This window comes from Conger conger, chromosome 4 (assembly GCF_963514075.1).
Source record: "Conger conger chromosome 4, fConCon1.1, whole genome shotgun sequence".
NCBI lineage: Eukaryota > Metazoa > Chordata > Actinopteri > Anguilliformes > Congridae > Conger > Conger conger.
Window position 1 is genome coordinate 5,402,019 of NC_083763.1, and position 17,613 is coordinate 5,419,631.

General features: G+C 47.4%; 2 protein-coding genes across 5 annotated transcripts in view; both read right to left on the bottom strand.

Annotated features, from left to right (window-relative positions):
* Positions 1-211: 211 nt before the first annotated feature.
* Positions 212-7,383, bottom strand: LOC133127714 (interferon-induced protein 44-like). 4 transcript variants are annotated; one of them, XM_061240800.1, is made up of 9 exons: positions 7,228-7,383; positions 6,764-6,933; positions 6,264-6,315; positions 5,686-5,875; positions 4,149-4,307; positions 3,649-3,820; positions 3,435-3,535; positions 2,517-2,704; positions 212-1,940 (listed from the first exon to the last, which is right to left on the bottom strand). In XM_061240800.1, the coding sequence occupies exons 2-9, from the start codon at positions 6,912-6,914 to the stop codon at positions 1,871-1,873; spliced, it is 1,083 nt and encodes a 360-aa protein (XP_061096784.1). In that variant the 5' UTR covers positions 6,915-6,933; positions 7,228-7,383; the 3' UTR covers positions 212-1,870. The 4 variants fall into 4 exon arrangements, with proteins under 4 accessions (XP_061096784.1, XP_061096785.1, XP_061096783.1 ...); XM_061240801.1 differs by having other exon boundaries at positions 2,574-2,704; positions 5,686-5,881; XM_061240799.1 differs by having other exon boundaries at positions 5,686-5,881.
* A 3,834-nt stretch (positions 7,384-11,217) lies between these two features.
* The window catches only part of map1sa (microtubule-associated protein 1Sa), a 41,177-nt gene continuing 34,781 nt past the window's right edge, over positions 11,218-17,613 (bottom strand). Inside the window, exons 5-7 of the mRNA XM_061238731.1 lie at positions 14,172-17,568; positions 13,756-13,970; positions 11,218-12,758 (exon numbers count right to left, since the gene is read on the bottom strand). Of these exons, the coding sequence (XP_061094715.1) occupies positions 12,603-12,758; positions 13,756-13,970; positions 14,172-17,568 (3,768 nt within the window). The 3' untranslated portion in view covers positions 11,218-12,602. The remainder of the gene's footprint in view (positions 12,759-13,755; positions 13,971-14,171; positions 17,569-17,613) is intronic.

The window sequence follows — 17,613 nt, forward strand, 5'->3', positions numbered from 1 at the left end:
CAGCCAATCGTGGTGTGTGTGTGTGGATGGGTGAATAAGAAGCATCAATTGTACAGCACTTTGAATAAAGGCGCAATATAAATGCCAACCATTTACCATTTAAAGGCATTATTTTCTTTCCAGTTGTGAGCAAAACTAAAAAAAAAATCAAAACAGTGTTGTCATTGCAGATATAATATAGCCTACAAAACGCAGTAATAAATTCCAACAATTGTTTATAAAAGAAGCATATTTATTGAAAAGAGAGAGAGAAAAAAAAAAACTAAACAAAAATTAGTATTTCAATACTGGATGATCTACCATCCAACCTCGAAAGCAGGGGCAAGGTCCGCTTCATTCCTGCAGGGCTGGGAGTATGCAGGTTTCCACTGTCACCAGTTACATGGGCCAAATTAGCCAGTTGGCAGAATACACTTGTGCTGGTTTAACCTTAGATTGGACCACAAGATGTTTCATGTTGGGACACGGGAACAACAGTCTTTTTTTGGTCATTCGTGAACTTATCAAGAACGCAAACTAATCAATTGCATAAAGATTCGACTAATTAAATAATTAAGAGCAGAAGATGGCATAAAATCCAGAAACAGATACAGCCCTAACTCTCCTCCACAGCAATAACACACCCGCCACTGGACTCCTGGCCTGCACTTGTAGCAGTGCTTCAAACAGCCAGCAGAGGGCAGTCACACCGGGCATGCCAGTAGCCCATTACGAGAAACCATAGAATAACATCATGAATAACATCATGAAAGATTCAAGTTGGCTCAAAAACAGCGTTCGACTTGGTTGATTTGGTGCCAGTTAAAAGTTGCGTCAAGCCTGTGGCGGTGGTTGTAGTTGATTGGGATTATGCCTATACAGAGGGACTTAATGAGGGTCTTGCATATACTGATGCACAAGATTTCATGCCACCTAACTCACAAGATGTGATCAAATTTAGTTGTTTTGCGAAACTGACCTAAGTGCTCAGGCGATCGATCACAGTAAAGTATAGCTCCTTGGACACATTTCGGTCATGCCGTCGATCCAGGAGTTGAAATTCTAACGGCTGAATACCTAACCATTATAACGCCTGTCGTCGTGGAGCAGGGGTAGCTGTACTGCGGGCCCTTAAATTAAGTAAACGGTCTTATGTGGGAGGCTGGACTGGACAGATTATCCATGACGTGTGGAGGCTCACATTGAATTTTTGAAATAACCTCCTTTTCAGATGTTACAAAATGGGAGAAACATTCGCAGGTTGTCAGCTCCCGACTCTTTGGTATGAGAGATTGGGGAGTATACGCGTTTGTACAGGTCTACCTAATAAAGTGCTCACTGACTGTATATTCTTGTCTATGAAGGGATATTAGGATATTATTTAAGGATATACACACAATTTCCAAAAACATTTTTTCAATACATTTTATTAATAACAACCTTTTGGCTCTGTCACAACAAATTCTATCCCCCTTACAAAACTTATCCCCTCCGGGGTCACATTTCCGGTTTCCAGTTTCGTCCCCCTTATGCGTAAGTTAACGTCATGTGTTAGCGTCAAGTCGACAGCGTTGGTTGCCAAGCTTTATCTGTTGGTTGCTATGATGATAGTTCCGTAGTGCTTCATATGTAATATCTCGATTATTTATATACATTGAACCACAATATAGGCTACATCTAGCTAGTGTGGTGCCTCGAGGTGTAGTGGGCGGGCCCAGCTCAAAGCCAGACATGGGAGTCAGCAATTATCAGAAAAAATTTCTCTTTTCATTTTTTCTGTTTTTTTTTCTTCCTTTCTTTCTTTTTCGGGGTATTGGTGATAGCACCCCCCCTCAGGGCAAGGGTAGGGGAAAAACGGGAGAAATAAAAGGGGCCGTTCAGGCAAAATCAACTACGGTTCTTCCCAAACCTGGGTATGCTCCGGGCCCTCCTTCCTCCCTCCGTCCTGGGCCGCGTCAGGGCTGGGGGGAAGCACAAAGGGACAGGGTAAGTATGACGGGGCTTTATTAGGCTCATGTGTCCGGCGTCAGGGCTGGGGGGAAGCACAAAGGGACAGGGTAAGTATGACGGGGCTTTATTAGGCTCACATGTCCGGTGTCAGGTTCCAGGTCTTTGGGTTTGCCGTCGGTAAAGGTGGCGTCTCCTTCAGGGTCAATTCTCAGGGACGGTACGGCAGGGCGTAGACGGTCCGTTAGCGAGCAATCTATCCTTCTGGCTGTCTCGCTAGCTAGATATTTCTTATTTTGCTCACTAGGGAGCTAACTTAAATATATCTACCGATGTCATGCTTATCTACTTCTTAAACTATAGGGAAATTCTATACGTTTTGCTACCGTACGCATCAGGGGACTTTATCTTATAGATCGCATCATAGCAACCAACAGATAAAGCTTGGCAACCATGCTGTCGACTTGACGCTAACTCATGACGTTACCTTACGCATGAGGGGAAACCGGAAACCGGAAACCGGAAACGTGACCACGGAGGGGATAAGTTTTGTAAGGGGGACAGAATTTGTTGTGATAGCTCCATATTACACTTTTAGGTCAACGAGTCTGAGGTCTGTGAGGTCCTGGAAGTGCAGCTCCACGTACTGCAGAAGGTGCTGGACCGCACTGAGGAGCAGGGTGTCCGTGTCCCCCTCCACATCCAGCTCACAGGAGTAGTTCTTCACTGGCACCAGGTAGGACATGGACATGCCCAGCAGAGCTGCAGCCTTTTCCATCTGAAGAGACACAGAATAACCGGAGCACATCAGCCTCGTATGCTGTGGCATCTGGCCATTGTCCTGTACATGAAGCCTACTGCAATGTCCATCCATCCATCCATTATCTGAACCCACTTATCCTGAACAGGGTCGCAGGGGGGCTGGAGCCTATCCCAGCATACATTGGGCGAAAGGCAGGAATACACCCTGGACAGGTCGCCAGTCCATCGCAGGGCGCACACACCATTCGCGCACACACCATTCACTCACACACTCATACCTACGGGCGATTTAGACTCTCCAATCAGCCTAACCTGCATGTCTTTGGACTGTGGGAGGAAACCGGAGTACCCGGAGGAAACCCACGCAAACCCGGAGAGAACATGCAAACTCCACACAGAGAGGCCCCGGCCGACCGGGATTCGAACCCAGGACCTCCTTGCTGTGAGGCGGCAGTGCTACCCACTGCACCATCCGTGCCGCCTCCTACTGCAATGTGTTGACGTAAAATATATTGTCTTGATATCGCAACACCTTACAGCCCAGTCTCATGAAATATATGAGCCTCTCTGCACATTTTTGCAGAAGTGCGATTACACTCTCACAGGTACACTTACAACAAAATGTCCACTGGAGGCCGGCGTCGAAGCTCAGACTTTCCGGAACTGCCCATGTTTACGCGTTGGATAGACAGTGTCATGTGGTGGCTGTGTGAATTTAACAGCAGATCACAAAATTACTGAATTACCATGTTCTGCACCAGCCGGCTCCGGTACACCATGGTGATGTCACGAGCGGTTTCCGGGCACAGCTGGTCCACGTGTGTCAGCAGTGCAACCTGGTGCACACCTGGGCAAAGGGCAGATATTATAAACTGTATAAAGAGTCCATTTAAACAGGTATAATTCTCAGGCTTACCCAGGTCACTGACATCCTGGACTAGTTCTAGTTCTCAGGCTTACCCAGGTCACTGATATGCTCTCTCAGCTGCTGGAAGGTGGCGCCCATGCCTTTGCCATAGGAGTCAATTTTTGTGGCATCCAGCACAAAGGCCACACAGTGGATACTCTCACTGGCAGACGGCTTCTTCACATAGCCCAGCGTCTCTGCCGTCAAGGGCTGAACTGGGTTGAACTACCACAGGAAAAGCACAGAGACACGTGTTTGTTGCTGAACAGCCCCAAAAAGCAGCACAAAGCCACACTTCCCTTAAATGACTATTAGTTATCTTCTCCTTACTGTGGGTGACAGCCTTGGAGGCAATAATGCCAGGTACCAAGAATAAGAACAGAGAATAGGGAGCCATGGTCCGACAATAACATTCAGAACATAGTATTGATTATGCTGCAAATTATGTGGTATCAATGTCTGCTATTGTACAATTTTCTGTGAATTTAGAGAGTTTCGTTTATGTATCTCAACTGGACGATTCCCATGCTGCTGTCCTCTCACTCCAGTGTACCTTGTGTCCCTCAGGGGCGTGGCCTTTGATTAGAGTCAGACCATCAGGGAGGGACAGGCCAGATTTCTCACCCGTCCCCAGGCCCATGGTATCGCACAGAGTTAAGGCCACTGGCTGATCACCACTCCCTCCACGTCTCCGAATGGTGTAGGATCGGAGCTGGGGAGGGGGAGGGGGAGAGGGAGAGAGAGAGAGAGAGAGAGAGAGGGGGGGGGGTAGAATGGAAGGAGGGAGAAAGAGTGACAGATAGAGAGAAAGAGTGAGAGAGAGACAGAGAGATTAGGGTTTTAGGAAAGAAGCACCATCTGTATTATTGTGTTTCTTTGTGATATCTGCAGGACTTTCCAAGTTAGCCTGATAACTCAACAGAGTATAATTTTTTTTTTTACTTCAGTCCATGTTCCAGATTTGGTGGGATCCGGGTTTTACTTGGTGCAGTTAACCAGTTAACTCGGTAGTCCTGCTTTGTGAAACGGACCCCTGGTCTGGTGCCCAGTGAGTTGCTAAATGGACATAACAGTTGAACGTGAATCTGACAAATGAAAAATGTCAAAGGAGCTTCAGTCAAGAAGTCTTCAGTTCGGGTTGATGTTCACCGACAAGAAAAGAGATCACGTTGTGCAAATGGTATTGTGGCGTGTGCGGTGTGCGGTTTGCGGGAAGGAAGCAGGGCAATCCGAGGTCCAGGCCTCCTGGTTAAGTAGGCACACAACCAGGACTATGTTTGTAATTAGTCCTGGCTGTTAAAATGTGTGCTCTATTCCGCAGTAGGCGTCTGAGACCAGGAGGCCACAGGGGAGCAGAGCGCCGCACAAAGAGCTGCGAGCAAAGCTGAAAAGCTACCGTTAAGATTTTGGTTTTCTTTGACTTTATTATTTCAGTATGTTATGTTTTACCTCGATCCTGTGAGGGTGAGGGCAGAAGACTTTTTGTTTCGTTTACAAGCGAGCGTGCTCGCTCGCTCCTTCCCGGTCCAGTGAGAATAATAAAACGCTGGTGCAGGGAGCAGTTGCACTGCAGTTGCACACCGGGGACCGGGGTTCGATTCTCGGTCCTGCCAAAAGCCAAGTTTGGCTGGCTCACGTGGGGCAGCAATAATTGGCTCGCTGCTCCAGAGGGAGGGACTTGGCAGGGTTATTAGATCGCCGCACAATAAGCACCTCGGCCGCCTCGGAATCACGGCAACGGGCACGAGACGAGACGGCTTGAAGAAGGCGTGTCGCTCTCATTCGGGCCGCCGAGGGACAGGGTACGGGCGGTACATCTAATACGACTACCTCCAATTGAATCAGACGAGGTACAATTGGCTACCAAATTGGGAGAAAAAGGGAAAAATCTGAAAAAAAAAAAACGCTGGTGCAATCCGTAATTTCCCTATCACCCTGTGTCCTGTGTCCAGCTTGTCTACCCTCCCTGGGGTGTGTCACGGTGTGTGACCAGCATCTATTGGTTATATTAGAAATGTAACACGGCTGCAAACTGAAAAACAACATGTGTGATGTGCGCTCACATGTCTGGCATTGCTCTGCTGCTCTACCTTTTGCGTGAAGCTTGTAGAAGAAGTTCCAACCATGGCTCGGTTGGTGACTCTCCCAGAGAAGGCAGAATGAACAGAGCTGATGAAGCTAGACTTGCCCGCCCCGACCGGGCCGAGCAGCAGAACCCGGGCCTCAGATACAGAAGCACAGCTGGGCTTGTAGGAGCTTATAGAATCAACCAGAGCCTTCCTGTTGCTAGGGAACACAGTGACATTGTCTAAACATCAACTGTAAGGCTTCAGTCCCACGTCAATTTACAACAGGTTTAGGAGGAACACACTGGAATGATAAGAAACTGCATTACATTACATTACATTACATTACAAGGCATTTAGCAGACCCTCTTATCCAGAGCAACGTACAACGAAGTGCAGATCAAACACAAGTACAAGTGTGAAGATGACCTGAGAGGACAGTATGGTTCCTAGTCCTAGTGTAACCATACAGATATGGTTACACTAGGAAGGAACCCTTGAAGAATACATCAACTTCCAAACGAGCATACCACAGTTGGCAGCTAGAACACCCACAAGTACCACAATACAATAGCTTGAGTGTAATTAGAAAGCATACTCACTCCACTGAAAAGGCCACCTTCCTCCATGGAGACTCCAACAGTCCCAAATCAACTGAAAAAGTTGCAGCTCATAAACATCAGACAAAATTGCTACCCACTAAAACCTGGCTGAGAAATGTTGGTCAATAGTAACACTAAACAAATGGCAACTAGGTCTACTCTCAACTTCAACATTACATTACATGTAATTTGTCTGACAAAGCGACTTACAGTTGATTATACTAAGCAGGAGACAATCCTCCCCTGGAGCAATGCAAGGTAAAGGGCCCAACGCTAACGGTTGTAGCGATCTTATTGTGGCAACACTGGCGATCGAACCACCGACCTTGCGGGTCCCAGTCATGTGTTTAACCATTACGCTACAGGCAACATCAATATATACTCACTCGACGGGAATACAGCTCACAAAACAGACGTGTTCATCAAAAAATATACACCGACAATGAAGCCCGTTAAATAAAGCGGCCCTTCATTGTAGCTTGAATGAACAGGAGGCTCACCCTTTTCTTTCTCTTCCTTGTGAACGTCGCTGGCACCGAGGACTGGTGTCCCTATTGTTGGCTGTGATGGAGCTGGCATTGCAGACCCAAAACCAGATGTGGTCTGGCCAAATGCGGGCTGGCCAAATGCTGCGGCGCCAAAATAGGACATTTCCTCCTCAATCAGGACACTGTCAATAGGCCAGTATAATTTACAAACACATCATGTCATGCGAAATCAAAAATGTCTTGGTACAAACTTATCCACAACGAACTTTTATTTAAACAAGTATGCATAATTGGCGGTGAAATTGCACGGGTCAGATTAATTGCACTCTTTTGTCATAGCTCGGATAAAACATTATACAATAATTTACTAGTCCTGCTGAATGCTGAATGCTGAATGAACTTTGAAACCGTCAAAACTACATGAAAACATATCATACCAAAATAGCCAAATGTCAACAAGTCAAAAACGTACTTACAGAATATAACTGGACCTGGCACATCGGCGATGCTGCTGTACTTCGCTATGAACTTTCGAGTTTCGAGTCAGGTGACAAAAAACGAAAGTGAACGAATTCTGAAAGCAGGCCTATCACTTACACGATATTCACACACGTGACAGTAAGATTATACAGGAAATAAATAATTGGATAATTTTTCGTGCAGAGAGTTCAGACTTATGAATCATTATTACGCCAATTGAAAGACGAGGATTTCAACAAAGAAAACAGGCTACTGCGTTCTTTGTTAAGGCGAAATTGATATTTCTAGCCTAGCAATAGCAATATTTCAGAAGACTACATATCTTCAAATTCTCTATCTCATACATGGTGATTGAGAGTGACTTCTGCTTCTTCTCTTAAAATGATCAATTTAGTTTAGTGAGTCGTATCTGTATAAGCAGTCGGAACAACCTCTAACTGGATCAATTAATTTACCACATAGGCAAGGAAATATAAAAGAATACTTTGTTTTTGGTAAATTTGGAGGACGTTGTCACAGTATAATGCATTTAAAAGACTGAGATGATGATATATATACATACTTTTGCAGGCAGATTTAAGGTAAAGAAATGCCTTCCTATCATTGAAAAAGGCTCACCGACATATTGACTCACCCTCTGCCTGTGTTCATAGTCCTAAAATATACAGTTGACTGCAGCAAAACACTGTATGACTGTACAATATTTCAAGCTCATTGGTTGAAAATTGGTTCCAATTGCCACAGGCAATGGCGTTTCAACGTCAGTGCGTTCACCGAGAAGGGGGAGGGATAAACAGTGTTGTGGTTTGAGCGTGTTTGTTGCTGCTCTTGACCGAGAGGTCCGAAATTACCTATTGTACCTTTAAATGAAGTTACATAACTCAGTTCTGCTGGAATGTTTAGATCATAGCACTGAAAGTACCAGTAGAAACTTTCCCCTCTGCGGCCCTCCAGGACTGGAGTTTGACACCCCTGTTGTAGGCTATATAACGCCAATCTTAGAGTCAATGCTTCCGTTGATGAATTAACCACCAGCTGAGCAGGAAACTGCTGTTCGTCAGACATGCAAATAAGCTTGGAGCCGGCAGTAATCAGTAACACTGATTGTTCAACAAATCACCTGTGAGAAAATAAAACCAGGGCCAGATTTGGATTTGAGGTCCAGATTTGATGATGGCAGGGGAGGTAAGAGCAGTTGCCTGCCAGTTGGAGGGTTGCCGGTTCAATCCCGCCCTGGGTGTGTCGAGGCGTGTCTGGCCAATCAGTAACACTAATTGTTCAACTAATCACCTGGGAGAAAATAAAACCAGGTCCAGATTTGATGATGGCAGGGGGCTACATTGGCTCAGGAGGTAAGAGCAGTCGTCTGGCAGTCAGAGAGTTGCCGGTCCGATCCCACCCCGGGTGTATTGAAGTGTCCCTGAGCAAGACAACTAGCCCCCAATTGCTCCTTACCTTGCAAGGCAGCCAATCGTGGTGTGTGTGTGTGTGGATGGGTGAATGAGAAGCATCAATTGTACAGCACTTTGCATAAAGGCGCAATATAAATGCCAACCACTTACCATTTAAAGGCATTATTTTCTTTCCAGTTGCGAGCAAAACTCAAGTTTTAAAACGCTGTCCCTTGAGTATGGATAAAATAAAAATTCAAAACAGTGTTGTCAGGGCAGATATAATATAGCCTACAAAACGCAGTAATAAATTCCAACAATTGTTTATAAAAGAAGCATATTTATTGAAAAGAGAGAGAAAAAAAAAAAAACTAAACAAAAATTAGTGTTTCAATACTGGATGATCTACCATCCAACCTCTAAAGCAGGGGCAAGGTCCGCTTCATTCCTGCAGGGCTGGGAGTATGCAGGTTTCCACTGTCACCAGTTACATGGGCCAAATTAGCCAGTTGGCAGAATACACTTATGCTGGTTTAACCTTAGATTGGACCACAAGATTTTCATGTTGGGACACAGGAACAACAGTCTTTTGTGGTCATTCGTGAACTTATCAAGAACGCAAACTAATCAATTGCATAAAGATTCGACTAATTAAATAATTAAGAGCAGAAGATGGCATAAAATCCAGAAACAGATACAGCCCTAACTCTCCTCCACAGCAATAACACACCCGCCACTGGACTCCTGGCCTGCACTTGTAGCAGTGCTTCAAACAGCCAGCAGAGGGCAGTCACACCGGGCATGCCAGTAGCCCATTACGAGAAACCATAGAATAACATCATGAATAACATCATGAAAGATTCAAATTGGCTCAAAAACAGCGTTCAACTTGGTTGATTTGGTGCCAGTTAAAAGTTGCGTCAAGCCTGTGGCGGTGGTTGTAGTTGATGGGGATTATGCCTATGCAGAGGGACTTAATAAGGGTCTTGCATATACTGACGCACAAGATTTCATGCCACCTAACTCACAAGATGTGATCAAATTTAGTTCTTTTGCGAAACTGACCTAAGTGCTCAGGCGATTGATCACAGTAAAGTATAGCTCCTTGGACACATTTCGGTCATGCCGTCGATCCAGGAGTTGAAATTCTAACGGCTGAATACCTAACCATTATAACGCCTGTCATCGTGGAACAGGGGTACCTGTACTGCGGGCCCTTAAATTAAGTAAACGGTCTTATGTGGGAGGCTGAACTGGACAGATTATCCATGACGTGTGGAGGCTCACATTGAAAGAGTTTTTTGAAATAACCTCCTTTTCAGAGGTTACAAAATGGGAGAAACATTCGCAGGTTGTCAGCTCCCGACTTTGGTATGAGAGATTGGGAAGTATACGCGTTTATGCCTAATAGCCACCAGGGGGCAGGATTTGCACAAAAAACATGTGCAAAACCAAAAGCAAAGCCTTACCCAGACCTGCCCAGGCAAATACATGGTCGCAGGAGTGAGAAATAGGACGGATTATCTGGAGAAGGCATTTAAAAGTTTGTTTGGTGAATTACATATTTGGAAAAAATAAAAAAATAAAAGCACATTCTTAAAAATGGTGGTTAGATCCATCTGTCCATCAGAGGCACAAATATTGGCAGATTACAGATAACTATATAGACTGTGACTACTACAGTTCTCAAAACAACTATCAAGCCATGACCTGCTAGGTAGAAAAAGGTGACATGAACAGCCTAGAGCGAAGCAACACGACCATTGATAAATAACCTCTAGAGATAAGTGTTATGTTAAATTACAGAATAAAAAAAACCCTAAGGAACTAAAATAAATAAATCAGCTATGGAATTTTAACCAATACAATTTTGAAAATGATTGTTAAAAAAGTCATCCTACAGGTCTCCGCTTCATAATATTTGAACGGACAGGGATTTCTAGCAGACTTCACAGAATACGTCTTTCTCAACATAAGCAACATTAGCATCTCAACATTAAGCTTCTATCTGATATTCAGACTTTTTCTGATACTTTGGCTGTAGAAAGGGCTAGGGATTTTCTTCATTCAATTGAGTTATGACTAACAAAAAAAAACAAACAACAAAAACAAAACATCAATGAATTCCCATGCTCATACAGTTCAGCATGCCTATAAACAAATTACTTTTTTTTTTTTTTTTTCAGGGAACAAAAAAAATATTTGGGGGGTAGAGAGGAAAAAGCAGCTGATTGGCTTCACCCTGCAGAAGGTCACAGGTAATCTACAGACAAACCGTGTTGGCCTCAGGGTCGCAGACAAAGTGGACGTGTTCACAGAGAACAACCCCTCTACACCCTATAGCTATAAACATGACACACACACAGAAAATATACAGTGGATAAATGATTTCTTTTTTTCTTTGCTGCATGTAATTTCTTCTTGTGTGCGCACATTAATTTTATAGGCACTAAAGCAACCAGGGGTCAGGGGAAAAGTCCTCAAAAGGTATCCGATTAACCAATTGCACAAATTCTCAGCTCAAACTTGCCTTAAGATTTACAGTTGAATGGATTTCACCACCCACCACCCCCCCCCCCCCCCCCCCCTCCCCAACATGTATATCATAAAATCATTTCAAGCACTACAAACAAGACGATGTGATGCACGCAACACACAGTGGTCCCACATACAGCACGTAGACATTTCTGACGGCCTACTGTACGCAGCAGGTCCACCTGCTGGAACTGGACACTGCAAGAGATTTTCTGTGAATTGTGATCCGTTACAGACAAGAAAAGGAATATTCAGTCCAGGATGCCATAGATTCAGCATCATCCACTGCCGTGCATTACACCAAGAATCCACTTTTTTTTTTCTCCCGCAAATATGTTCAGACATCATTGGTTCTCTCCAACTCGGCTACCATTTTGTTGCATCCAAGCCGGTTCAACAGCGTGGCAGCTAACCGCAAACATTGTGAGAAGACAACTCGATCGCAATGGGTCACAATCATCACAATTTCATCGTCTAACTCGCTCACAACTTCATCATTCCATGGTCGACTTCACCAAACCCCTTCACTATGTACATTTCATGCTTAACTTACACATCCTTAAAGGCCATGAATACTCCCTCAGCACCTCCCATGCTACGTGCACAGTCAGCTGATGGGAGGCATTTCCACGTAAAATAGAAGAAACATATGTCCTTCCGCAAGTATTTGTGCCCGCCAATTTCTCCAGACGATAAGCTGCAGACTGACCCCACGTTAGTCTTATCAAAAGCATGCAGGGAATGCTAAAGATGTTGTGATGGACAATCCTCAGGGAGTGACATTTTTGAAAAGCCTTGAGAGTGCAAGACATTCATACACCTCACCACACCACACCCCCCTGCCCTTTGCTGTCCCCTCTGTCCTTGGACAAACTCCAAACGAGCATCTTGATGAGAAGGAAACTTGAATCTTGCACGCCTCTCCATTGTGGGTGAATGGTCACGGGTCCACAGACACACGCTCTCTCCTTAGTGAATGCCCAAAATGTCAGGGAATATAATGTCAGCACAGTGCGCCTTCCCCCATACCCACCTAAGCATTCATACATTTTTAACTGAGCAGCTTAGATAAATATTAGTGGAACCAGAATTTTCTATATTATGACAATATCATGGAACCAAAGCAGATTCCCATTTGATTAGATATCCCAGTGGCAAAAAAAAAAGGGGGATCATTTTGCGGTCTGTAACTACCTCCCCTGTGACTGAAGGGGGCAGTAGAGGACGTCCCACCACCTTACAGGCCCATGGTACGCCAAGCGTCCTGAATCTTGCTGGAACAGGAAGAAAGGGCGGAGGAGAAAAACGGAGAAAGGGGGGCATGGAACTTGCTTTCACCCAAAAAACATAACTTGTGGTACGAAGAGGGATGGAGTGTGAAGGGGGGGGGGGGAGCTGGACGGATTTCCTTGCGTCTTCGACCTCCGTCTGTTTCCTCCGCCGTCTCAGAACTCCACCTTGCAGGCAGGAAAGGTCTCCTCCTGCATGGCGACGGTGCTGTTGCTCCCCAGAACCGTGATGCCCAGCTCCCGCTGCCTCTCGTGGGTCTCCTGGTACCACTCGTGCATCGTGAGCGAGTCGAAAGTGGGGATCAGGGTCACCTGGGGGGTGGGGAAGAATAAATAAATACGTAATAAATTGTCATTTAGCTGACGCATTTATCCCAAAGGTTGGTGGTTCAAGCCCCAGTGTAGCCACAGACCACAGTGTAGCCCTTGACCACCACATTGCAGGACTGGCCCCCTTGCTTAGTCTAATCAACTGTACTGTAATTTGCGTGGGATAAAAGCATTAGCTAAATTACTGTAATGTAATGTAAAAACAGAACATTACCGTAGAAATGGCCACAGACCCTCCCTAGTACAGAATACGGACTACACCCTTCAACCCTTCCTAATTGCATCCTTTGCTGAAATGACCAATTCAATCATTTTCTTTAGCTTAACATCTTATAGTACCATACAACACAGTTAATCTGCAGTATGTATTTATTTTGCCATCTTTTGTTCTTAGTTGTATGTAATTATATACATCTGAAATATCTTTACATGTTTCTACAAGATTCGCAGTACAAGTATGCAGTTTTTAAGTCAAACGTTGTAACTGCACGTTTTTGACATTCGTTTACATTCAAATTTTCTCTCCTCAGTCGGACCCTTCTGGCGAAGAGCTGAAAAAGCAATGTTGTAATTTAACGTGCAAATGCAGTATGTGGCGGCACGGATGGTGCAGTGGGTAGCACTGCCGCCTCACAGCAAGGAGGTCCTGGGTTCGAATCCCCGTCAGCCGGGGCCTCTCTGTGCGGAGTTTGCATGTTCTCCCCGTGTCTGCGTGGGTTTCCTCCGGGTACTCCGGTTTCCTCCCACAGTCCAAAGACATGCAGGTTAGGCTGATTGGAGAGTCTAAATTTCCCATAGGTATGAGTGTGTGAGTGAATGGTGTGTGTGCCCTGCGATGGACTGGCGACCTGTCCAGGGTGTATTCCTGCCTTTCGCCCAATGTATGCTGGGATAGGCTCCAGCCCCCCCTGCGACCCTGTTCAGGATAAGCGGGTTAAGGTAATGGATGGATGGATGGAAATGCAGTACGTGATCTCACCTCAACGCCGGGCCAGGCGGCCTTGCCCTCCAGGAGGGCGTCGAGAATGGGCCTCATGACCGTCTCCTTCAGGGGCTCGTCCCCGCTGACGATGTAGCAGGACGAGCGCAGGCGGCGGAAGAACTCCACGTCCACGGTGGCGGCCGCACAGCTCGAGGGGAGGTACGCCAGGTCCAAACAGACCGGCGCTCCACCCGCCTTACTGCCCAAGGAGCCTTGTGGACAGAGGTGAACAAGAAATGCAGAAATGCCACCATGAATGAAAAAAAAAAAAAAAAAAGTTTTGTGTTTTTCAGTAGAATGGAGCATCTCATACTATATTATATAATAAACACACTGGAAAAAAAAACAAAAAAACAAGACCAATCTTTCAGCATCTTTTAATGCCTTTAACAGCTTAAAGTGACCTTGCTTACCAGATGGCCTAGTGGTGCCTGTCCTGGAGCTCGCGCCGGTACTGCGAGATGGGGGTCTTGTGTCAAGGCTGGAGCTCGCCCTCAAGGAGCCAGAGGAACTCCCGAGGGTACCAGCTTTGGTCTTGCCGCCCGGGGCCGCGCTACCGCTCACGCCCGGCCTCGAGGTGACTCCAGTAGTCTTCTTGGCTTTCGCGGTCGTACTCTTCGCCCCCTTGGCTTGCGCCTCAGCCTCGGGGTCGGCCATACACGCCCCGGGCTGGGGCGGCAGCGGGGGCAAGTCCTTCATGGGAGCCGGAGGAGGGTCCTGAGAGGAAAAGTGCGTGCCTCTCAGCGAGGAGAGAGAGCTGGGTAGATCGTGCGGCTGCTGAGGGGGAAAAATGGCTGCTGAGTCCTCGTCGGAGTCCAGGCCGCAATCTGCGGTGATGGACGGGCAGTCCTCCGTCCCGGGGGGGACATCCGAGTCGGAAGCTGTGGGAAGGGAATCGCTGGCAGAGGTAGGTGGGGTCTCCTGGCCTTGAGGGGAGTGCCTGTTGTTGCCCAGGCAGCGCTGCGCCAGTGGTTTGGCTAGCTCCTGGGAGAGGTCACTGTCTTCAGAGAGGTCGTGTGGGCTCGGGTTGGCCAACCCTGGTGACAGTTGATGTTGCTGGTTCTCCGGGGACTTGTGATGCTTGAACTCGCAGGGCGAGACCAGGCAAAGGTCGACGTCGTGGGGAGGCACTTCACCGAGAAGGCCCTGTGGTCCTGGGAGGCGTCCCTCCGATCCGTCGCCCGGCGGTCTAATATTGTGGGACGTCCTCAAAGGCAGGGACATTCCGACTTTGGAGTCGGGCTCAACAAAGTGTCCGTTAGAGAAGAGACGCTCACTAATCTCCTCCTTGGGAGATTCACAAAGAGGTGGAAGCACCTGCTCAAAAGACACGGATAAAGATTCGTCAACCTCCGTGGAATGTGGGGAACCAACCTCCGCTGGCAAAGACGGGGTCGTGATGGTCGGGGAAACGTCAGGCAGCATGTCCTTGAAGGGGCTCAGCAACAAGTAGCTGGAGTGCTTGTCCTGAGAGGAGGACGAATTGTTCTCCAAATGACTTTTTACGCACCCCGATTCCGAGTTCCTACAGGATCCGGTGAACTGGCTGTCTTCAAATCCGATGCTGGACACTTTAGCCCCAAGGCTGCTGTCCTCCGCAGAGCCCAGGCAGTCATCCTCAGGGGACTGGTGAAAAGGGGTGTGTCCAGCACTGTTTTGGCCCGAGCCTGGGGGAGAGACCAGCTCCAGGGTCTTCTCCTCGGAGCTGGCACATGCATCTTCTTGTCCATTTCTCAACAAGTTATCCTTCAAGGCACCGTCAAGCAGCCTGTACTCCGTGGGCGTCAGGTCAAAATTCACACTCCGGTCACTCTTTGGAGTCTTTGCAAGAGGGGACGTCGGTCCAATGGACTTGGTGGGATTCGCAATCGTATCCATGGAGCGGAACTTCTCAGGGCTATCTAAAATGTCCGTCTCTTCCGCCCCGGCTCCGTTTTTCACATCGCTCTCCTCCAGCTTCTCGAATGCCTCATTCTCCACCGCTTTGAGCTCAGTCTTGGTGTTCCCTTCATCCGGCCGCCCGTCCTGCTGCCCCTGCTCCTCTCTCAGCTTCTCAAACTCTGCCGTCATGTCCTCTGGCGTCGACATCTTGGAGCGATCGGCATCCACTTCAGCGGCTCCACTCGATGCCTTAAGGCTCGACGGCTCCTTTTTGCCAGTCTTTGGCTTCGTACCTTTATTCAGAACATCTTTCTTTAAGGGTGCCTCTTTCTTTAAAGTCCCGTTCTTTCCAGAGGTTTTCTTTTGGTCTCCAGCAGATGAAGCTGCAGCTGCTGTCAAGGGCTTCTTGACATCCTTGCCTGTCGCCTTTGCCGGTTTCTTCTCTTCGACCTTCAACTCCTTCTTAATTTCCTTCTTCAGGTCTGGCTTTGTGTCTTTCTTGGATTTTGCAGAAGGAGGTTCCTTCTTCATTGGTTCTTTCTTCTTCTCTCCATTCTCCTCCTTCTTGGAAATGCCTGTTGCGGGAATTTCTTCTTTCTTTTTGACTTCTTTCTTGTCATCTTTAATAGGTTCTTTCTTGGGTACGACTTTATCAAGTTTTGGGGGCTTTGGTTTGACGTCACCTTCCTTGGATTTCGGGTTGTCTTCACTTTCCTTCCCTCCTTTTGAGGCTACGTCATTCGTCACTTTGGCTTTGCCTTTGGGATCTTGCTTCTTGATGTCAATACGACCCAACTTCTCTTTCACAACAGCACTTCCAGGTCTGGAGTCCCTAGGTGCGGACTTCAGGCTCTCCCTGCTCTCGGCACGTTTTGGCTGCTTGTCAGATTTGGACGTTTCAAGATCCTGGAGGCTTACTACAGGGTACTTCAGAAAGTCCAAGTGTTTTAGCTTCTCCAACCCGTCCAGGATTTTGCCTTGGGGTGTACACCCGGGAAAAAGAACTCTAATGATCTTTTCTTGAGGACTAGTTGGATGCCACACAAGCAGAGCACAGATGGACACAAGGCATGGCAAGGGTATGTCTGAGCCTTTAATGTTGGAGCTAGTTCCAGGCCAGTTCTGCATGAAGGCCTCGTGTTCCTTGCTACCCTTGACTGGATTGAGGACATACATCTCTAGGCGACCGACTCCCATTTTCTGGAAGAGGATAACGGGCTCAATATTAGCGCTGTTGGAACGATGGAGTGGTTCCGGTGTGATCATCAGCCTTTCCAAGTACTGCAAGGTGAGTGCAGCCTGATCATGGCTCCGGAGTATTTTGGGATCTCCCTGCAGTTTCTTCAGCCTCTCCGGAGCGTTGAGGAACACCACTCCAATTTCGGGGGAAATGAGGTTCTTCATCCAGTCCTCGTTGTTTTGGGAGCCGGCCGACTGCTCCTCCTCCAGCTCTGCCGATTTCCTCTGCAGCAGACTGTTCACGCCGGGCAGGTTGTCGACCCCGACGTGGGTGAGCAGCATGGAGTCGACCCGCTCCAAGTGCCGCACCAGCTTCCAGAAGCAGGAGCGCGGGTCAGAGCCACCGTTGACCAATATGTTAAAGCCGTTCACGGCAAAGAAGGCAGAGTCCCCCCTCCCGCCCGGGAAGACGTAGCAACAAGGGCGGGAGAGCTTCAGGAAGCCCACAGTGCTGGGAGGCTCCAGCAGGTCGAAAGGAGACTGTGGCTCCAGGGATTCTGACAGGTACTCCGTGAACTCTTGCAGTCCCTCCATCTCGGGTAGCACGGCGGGCGGGTTGGTCTTGATCTCGATGAAGTCCTGCAGGTTGTGCTTCTCCAGCATGGAGGTCTTCCAGACACCAGAGTTGGGGCAGCTCAGGGTGAGGCTGGCTTTCTGAGTGGGGTCTGCTGAGCTCAGCAGCTCACCGATCTGGAAGGGGGGTGGGGTGGGGGGGGGGGGGTAATGGAGAGATAC

Excerpts from the sequence above, each read along its gene's own strand:
- LOC133127714 (XM_061240799.1), bottom strand. The coding sequence starts at position 6,914 with ATGTCCTATTTTGGCGCCGCAGCATTTGGCCAGCCCGCATTTGGCCAG. Across the intron at positions 4,308-5,685 it reads CTACAAGCTTCACGCAAAAG|CTCCGATCCTACACCATTCG; the intron begins GTAGAGCAGCAG and ends CCCCCTCCCCAG. Across the intron at positions 3,821-4,148 it reads ACGCCCCTGAGGGACACAAG|TTCAACCCAGTTCAGCCCTT; the intron begins GTACACTGGAGT and ends TTCCTGTGGTAG.